At 39.2% G+C, this 8,367-nt stretch overlaps 1 protein-coding gene across 1 annotated transcript in view; it reads right to left on the bottom strand.

The window, feature by feature from the left end:
• Positions 1-8,367, bottom strand: part of NELL1 (neural EGFL like 1) — a 486,584-nt gene that overhangs the window by 272,563 nt on the left and 205,654 nt on the right. Inside the window, exon 11 of the mRNA XM_068124016.2 lies at positions 6,354-6,459. Coding sequence (XP_067980117.2) covers positions 6,354-6,459 — 106 coding nt within the window. The remainder of the gene's footprint in view (positions 1-6,353; positions 6,460-8,367) is intronic.

Raw genomic sequence — 8,367 nt, forward strand, 5'->3', positions numbered from 1 at the left:
AAGAAATGTCTTCATAGAGACACACAGACACACACACAGACACACACACACACACACACACACACACACACACACACACACACACACACACACACACACACACCCACATCTCGTTTTTACATTTCTGTTCCTCACAATTCTATCTGTCTCTTTTATTCACAGACACACACACACACACACACACACACACACACACACACACACACACACACACACACACACACACACACACACACACACACACACACACACACACACACACACACACACACACACACATCTCGTTTTTACATTTCTGTTCCTCACAATTCTATCTGTCTCTTTTATTCACAGACACACACACAGACACACACACAGACACACACACACACAGACATACAGACAGACACACAGACACACACACACACACACACCTTTGTAAAATCAAGGTGAAATTACAGCTTTAAATTCAGTGCATTGCTGCACTCGTAAGAATTATGCAAATTATAAAATTGTATTGTATATTGCTGCACTTCCCTTAACTCCGAGCCCTAACTCCGAGCCCTAACTCCTAGCTCTAAAACCTAGACCTAGCCCCTTCCCTTAACTCCCAGCCCTAAAAGTTGTGTGTCGGTAGTGGAGATGGTAAAGTGTACATAAATAAATAAATAGTTAAAAGTTGTGTGTAGGTAATGGAGATGGTAAAGTATATATAAATAAATAATTCAGGGTGGTATGTTATTCGGCGAGATGGTAAAGTGTATATAAATAAATATAAAAAGGAGAGTTTGTGTCCATCGTAGAGATGATGAAGTGTACATAAATAAATAAATAAATAATTAAAAGTGGTTTGTACGTATTGGAGATGGTAAAGTGTACATAAATAAATATACAATTAAAAGTTCTGCATTGGTAGTGGAGATGGTAAAATGGACATCAATAAATAATTTAAAGTTGTGTGTTGGTCATGGAGATGGTGAAGTGTACATAAATAAATATATAAATAAATAATTAAAAGTCGTATGTACAGTCACGTGAAAAAGTAAGTAGACCCCATGTAAAATTTTGACTTTTTCAACATATTTCAACATACAGCTATTTGATCTTCATTTCAACAATATTGATAGATAAAGGTGATATAATATAACAAATATCATGAAACATTTACATTTTGTAGTCCATTGTATAATTTAAATAAACATAAATGCAAATTTCGCAAGTGGAAAAAGTAAGTACACCCTTGGCTCTAATAGGGGGTATTGCCATCTTTGGCAGAAACAACCTCAAGTAGGCGTTTCTTATAACTGTCTACCAGTCTTTGACATCGACTGGGAGAAATTTTTTCCCACTCCTCCATGCAGAATTCTTACACCTGTGCGATGTTTGAGGGGTTTCTTGCATGCACAGCTCGTTTCAAATCCCCCCACAGCATCTCGATGGGATTTAGATCCGGGCTTTGACTTGGCCATTCCAGAACCCTCCATTTCTTTCTTTTCAGCCATTCCTTGGTTGGATTTACTGGTATGTTTAGGGTCATTGTCATGTTGCAAGGTCCACCTTCGGTTGAGCTTCAACTTTCTGACAGATGGCCTCACATTATCCTCAAGCACCCTCTGGTACAATGAAGAATTCATAGTGGATTCTATGATGGTGAGCTTCCCAGGCCCTGATGCAGCAAAGCTGCCCCAAACCATAATATTTCCACCTCCATGCTTTACAGTTGGTATCAGGTTCTTGTGTTCAAATGCTGTCTTTGGTTTTCGCCAAACATGTCTTCTGGTACTGTGGCCAAATATCTCTACCTTTGACTCATCTGTCCAGAGCACATTGTTCCAGAAGTGCTGGTCTTTGCCTCGGTGTTCATTGGCAAACTTTAGTATTGCCCTGATGTTCTTTCTGGACAGCAAAGGTTTCCTCCTGGCACACCTCCCATGTAGATCAAATTTGTGCAGCCTCTTTCTAATGGTAGACTCGTGCACTTTGACATCAACAGTGGCAAGAGCTACCTGTAGGTCCCGTGATGATATTCTGTGGTTCTTAGAGACTTCTTTCAGCATCTTGTGGTCTACTCTCGGGCTGAACTTGCTGGGGCGGCCTGGCCTGAACAAGTTGGCAGTTGTTTGGAATCTTCTCCACTTGTAGATGATCTTCCGGACAGTCGAATGATTGATTTCAAATTGTTTGGAGATCTTTTTAAATCCCTTCCCAGACTCGTAGGCATCTATAACCTTCTTTCTGAAGGCCTCAGAGAGCTCTTTTGATCTAGGCATGGTGACGCCGCACACTTCAACAACAAAGAGCAAACCAAACTAAATGTCTGAGGTTTAAATAAGACAGGTTCCTCCAAGATCCTCTCTAACGATGTTCTAATCATTTGCACCTGAGCTGGTGCACCTGATTGTAATTTTAGGTATTTGAAGTAGTGATAAATGTCGGGGTGTACTTATTTTTTCCACATGCGAAATTTGCATTTATGTTTATTTAAATTATACAATGGACTACAAAATGTAAATGTTTCATGATATTTGTTATATTATATCACCTTTATCTATCAATATTGTTGAAATGAAGATCAAATAGCTGCATGTTGAAATATGTTGAAAAAATCAAAACTTTACATGGGGTGTACTTACTTTTTCATGTGACTGTACGTAGTGGAGATGGTAAAGTGTACATAAATAAATATAAAAAGGAGAGTTTGTGTCTATCATGGAGATGGTAAAGTGTACAAAAATAAATATATAATTAAAAGTTCTGCATTGGTCGTGGAGATGGTAAAATGTACAGAAATATATAATTAAAAGTTGTGTGTTGGTCATGGAGATGGTGAAGTGTACATGAATAAATTAATAATTAAAAGTTGTGTGTCGGTAGTGAAGATGGTGAAGTGCACATAAATAAATAAATAATTAATTAAAAGTTGTGTGTACGTAGTGGAGATGGTAAAGTGTACATAAATAAATATAAAAAGGAGTGTTTGTGTCTATCATGAAGATGGGAAAGTGTACATAAATAAACATATAATTAAAAGTTGTGTGTTGGTCGTGGAGATGGTAAAGTGTACATAAATAAATAAATGGTTAAAAGTTGTGTGTTGGTCGTGGAGATGGTAAAGTATATATAAATAAATAATTCAGGGTGGTATGTTATTCGGCGAGATGGTAAAGTGTATATAAATAAATATAAAAAGGAGAGTTTGTGTCCATCGTAGAGATGGTGAAGTGTACATAACTATAATTAAAAGTTGTGTGTTGCTCGTGGAGATGATGACGTGTACATAAATAAATAAATAAATAATTAAAAGTCGTTTGTAGGTCGTGGAGATGGTAATATGCATATTAAAAAAAAAAAAAAAATTTAAAGTTGTGTGTAGGTAGTGAAGAAGGTGAGGTGTACATAAATAAATAAATAATTAAAAGTTGTGTGTAGGTAGTGAAGAAGGTGAGGTGTACATAAATAAATAAATAATTAAAAGTTGTGTGTACGTAGTGGAGATGGTAAAGTGTACAAAAATAAATATATAATTAAAGGTTGTGCATTGGTAGTGGAGATGGTAAAGAGTACATCAATAAATAAATAGTTAAAAGTTGTGTGTTGGTCATGGAGATGGTAAAGTGTACATGAAGACATAATTAAAAGTTGTGTGCTGGTCGTGGAGATGGTAAAGTGTACATTAATAAATAAACAATTCCAAATAATTCAGGGGGTATGTTATTCGTAGGGATGGTAAAGTGTGAATGAATGAATAAATATAAAAAGGAGAGTTTGTGTCTGTCGTGGAGGTGGTAAGGTGTACATAAATAAATAAATAATTGAAAGTTGTGCCTTGGTCATGGACATGCTGAAGTGTATATTTATAAATAATTAAAAGTTGTGCGTTATTCATGGATATGGTAAAATGCATATTAATAAATAATAGTTCCTGAAAGAATATATATTTACAGTCCTTTAATATTCCCTCCCATAAAATTTATATGATAAATTGCCAAAACTCCAAATTGGCCCCATTGCATAAGTGTGCCGAATATGAAAAGAATGTTTCCAGTTATTTTCGAGTGGAGGCTCCTGACTGACGGATGAACAGGACAGACTGGTCTCAAAATCCAAGCCCCCAGCCGGGCCGACACCATGTTGAGGGCGTTGGTTCGGTGTGCGTAACATTGGCGATTCTTAGACCATTGTGCACATCTCATTCCAAGAAAACATTGAGCCCACCTCTTATTCGTGAATAACATTTGAATGGTATACAGTCATGGCCAAAAATACTGGCACCCTTACACTTTTTTCAAATAACTCACAATTTTCTGTAAAAAGAAGTTGAAATTGACAAAAGTATTTGATCTCCACAATTCTTTATTTCACTGTTAATATTAAGGAATCTGGTTTTGATTCACAACATCATATATACTTATAAATCAGGAAATAAAAATAAATGGCATTGACAAAATTATTGACACCCGAGACTTAATTTTTGGTAGCACGGACTTTGGACAAAATAACTGCAGTCAAGCGCTTCCTATAGCAATGGATGAGATTCCTCCACCTCTCTACGGGTAGTTTGGCCTAGTCTTCTTGTACAAACTGCTCCAGTTCTCCCAAATTTGAAGGGTGCCTTCTCCGAGCTGCTGTTTTCAGATCTCCCCACAGGTGTTCAATGGGATTTAGATCTGGACTCATTGATGGCCATTTCAGAACAGTCTAGCGTTTTGTCTTGAACTATTCCGGGTGCTTTTCAAAGTGTGTTTGTGGGTCATTGTCCTGCTGCAAGATCCATGACCTTCGACGGAGACCCAGCTTTCTGACACTAGGTTGAACATTGCGCTCCAAAATGCCTTGATAATCTCCAGATTTCCTGATGCCATGCACACTTTCAAGGTACCCAGTGCCAGAGGCAGCACAGCAACCCCAAAACATCACAGAACCTCCTCCATGTTTGACTGTAGGGAAGGTGTTCTTTTCCTTGAAGGCTTTATTTTATTTTCTGTAAACATAGAGATGATGTGATTTACAAAAAAGCTCTAATTTGGTCTCATCTGTCTACAGGATATTCTCCCAGAAGGATTTTGGCTTGTTCAGGTGTGTTTTGGAAAACTCCAGTCGGGCTTTCTGATCTATCTATCTATCTATCTCTATCTATCTATCTATATCTCTATCTCTATCTCTGTCTCTCTCTCTGTCTCTCTCTCTCTCTGTCTGTCTCTCTGTCTGTGTCTGTCTGTCTGTCTGTCTGTCTGTCTGTCTGTCTCTCTCTCTCTCTCTCTCTCTCTCTCTCTCTCTCTCTCTCCCTCTCTCTCACACACACACAGCAGCGGGGGTCTTCCTGGAGCTCCTACCATAGAACCCCCTTTCATTGAGTTGGCGATGGATGGTGCGAGTTGAAATTGTCGTACCTTGTTTCTGAAGGTCAGCTTGAATCTGTTTGGCAGTTTATCAAGGTGATTTCTCCAACAGTTGAACAATCTTTCACTGCAATCTTCGATCAAGTTTTCTCTTGCGGCCATGTCCAAGGAGGTTAGCTACTGTGCCATGGGCCTTAAACCTCCTGATAACATTGTGTACGGTGGACACAAGAAGTTCTCTGGATATGGACTTGTAGCCTTGAGATGATCTATGCTTGACTACAATCTTGTGTCTGACCTCAGACAATTCTCTGGTTTTCTTTCTTTTCTCCATGCTCATTGAGTACACACAGTGATACAAAACAGCAGAATGACTCCTTTTTCTCTATTCAAAATGGTTGAATGAGTGATTTTTATATTGCAGGCACTTGCAACTCACCACAGGTGAGTTCAATACCAAAGTAAAGGAGAATCACCTGCTTGAAATCTAATTATTTCTAACAACTTCAAAAAGGTGCCAATAATATTGTCCGGGCCATTTTAGGATTTCTCTGGAGAATAAGCGAAGATTTAGTAATATTTTCACCCTTTTTTGTTTTGTTCCACTGCAAACCAAAGATATACAAATGTGGATACCAAAATATTTTGTAATTTCAGCAATTATCTGGAAGAAATGGTGCATTATTTGAAAAAAGTGCAAGGGTGCCAATATTTTTGGCCACAACTGTATGTAGAGCAAATTACTCTTAGATAATAAATGCTTCACCTCCTGCCTGTTTTTCCTTCCTTATTGGACACTTTCTCACCTTTACAGAGATTTCCTTGTGCTGGACTGCAGTTCATGATGGATTTCATCAGAATAAATTGGTGATATTTTCTTTAGAGCATTCCATTTAAAACAGGAATAATATTTCTTACTGAAACAGTGAACAGTGACGAATAGTGCCAAAAGTGACAAAATATGTGCAGGCAGGTAAAGGTGATCAGGAGACGAGGCAGTCAGTGAGTTACAAGGGGGTTCGGAGAGAATGTTACCTGGACAGATCTTACAGCACTGGCTCCTGAGAGTGCGTTGTTGGTGCACCGGACAAGTCATCTTCTCAGGACAAGGATGTTCAGGAACCCTCACCATGATGCCAGCCTGCCAGGTCAAAATAGCATTTGTTAGTATTTGAGTAAAAAAAAAATTCAATTTGACTAAAATATTTCCTGATTTGTTAGTATTTGAGTAAAATCATTTGCTATTATTTGAGTCTTGGTCTCATCTGCCGATAAAATCTTTGTTCCAGAAGTCACTGGCTTACCTCTGACTTATTGGCAAATTATAATCTGCCTTTCTAATTTTGGTGCTCACAAGAGGTTTGCATCTTGCGGTGTGGCCTTTGTAATTCTGCTGTCTAAGTCTTCTGTGAATGGTAGATTGTGATACTTTCACCCCTGCACTCTGGAGTTGTTGGTGATGTTGCTGACAGTTATGTTGGGGTTTTTCTTCACAGCTCTGGTAATATTGCTGTCATCAACTGCAGTTGTTTTCCTTGGCCGACTTGGATAGACTATTGGCCTGAGGAAGCCTGCTGTAAAGTGGGTGAAACGACGCCTGAGATCGGGTCTGTTCTTGCTTATTTGCTCAAATATGCAGAGTAGATCTCGTTTTACTTTCTGGTTGGAAGCACCTTTCTTTCTTTAAAAATGCATAATTCCAACCGCCACAATCGTTTACTACATATATAAATGTTAATGGTACTTCCTGACCTGAAGGGAGAACAACAGCCACAAATTATGTTTCACTTGGCAATCACCGCATAATTCGCAAGAAACAAACACGTGCTTGCCATGCACATATTTATTCCCGCCAATGCAAACCACAGCAAGTACATGCGATTGGGCCGAATCAATGAGAGATATGGAGCATGACGAGCACTCCTCCCGATCTCCACACATGTGCAGACAATAGCATCTGCACAGCTTAGACCATGACGTCGCCTCCAATCTCGAACTTGCTGGTTTTACTTTTTGGTAGAATGCACCTATTTCTTTTTAATAAATGTATAATCCCAATGCCCCAATCTTATACCATATACACATTACATAGTACGCAAACGGTAACTGTAAGGTGTGCTTCACTTCCGTTGAACTTGGGGCCGACTCAGAAGAAGACCTTTGTTGGTCGAAAGCTTGTCGAATTAAAGATCGAAGTCCTGAAGCTACATCCGCGTTTGATTTAATCTCCCGATTATATATATATATATATATACACACACACATACACAAGTGTATATATATATACAGTGAAACCTTGACTTACGAGTTTAATTCGTTCTGTGACCGAGCTCGTAACTCAATTTGCTCGTTTCTCAAATTAAATTTCCCCATTAAAATGCATTGAAATGCTATTAATCCGTTCCAGCCCGCCAAAAACCACACCAATTTTTTTTTAAATATACAGTATATATAAAAATATCTCGCGCTTTATATTTCACCTGTATGCAGCATACAAGTTGGCAGGATGGCCTGGACTGGAGGTACGCACACTTGACTCTAAACTGTCCAGCCTGGGTTTGAATCCCGACCCAGCTATAACCTGTCATGTCGGTGTTTCACAGGCAGGGTGATTCATCAATGTGTGTACCGCTAAACTGGGCGCCCCGTTTGCGTCCCATTAGTTGTTGGATGTCAAGGATCTCACCGTGTCTTCCACAAAGAGAAGGCGAGCTATCGCCGGCACTCTGAACAAGTTGTGGCCTGGCATGCACTTCTCCTCTGCCGTTATATACGTCCTCCTCGGCATCTTTTTCCAGAAGAGCCCTGTCTCATCACAGTTGAAGATTTGCTGGGGGATGTATCGTTCGGCTTCTATCAGTTCGGCAAAAGTTATAATAAAATCTTCAGCTGCGTTCCGATCCGAGCTTGCTGCCTCACCATGCCTGACGACGGAGTGAATGCCGGTCCTCTTCTTAAAATTATCAAACCATCCCCGACTGGCTTTGAATGACTCTTCCGATGCCTCGTCCGTTGATGTTCCCGCCGTCTGCTGCACCAAATCCCCGTA

Source organism: Myxine glutinosa, chromosome 8 (genome assembly GCF_964187855.1).
Source record: "Myxine glutinosa chromosome 8, kmMyxGlut1.1, whole genome shotgun sequence".
Taxonomy (NCBI): domain Eukaryota; kingdom Metazoa; phylum Chordata; class Myxini; order Myxiniformes; family Myxinidae; genus Myxine; species Myxine glutinosa.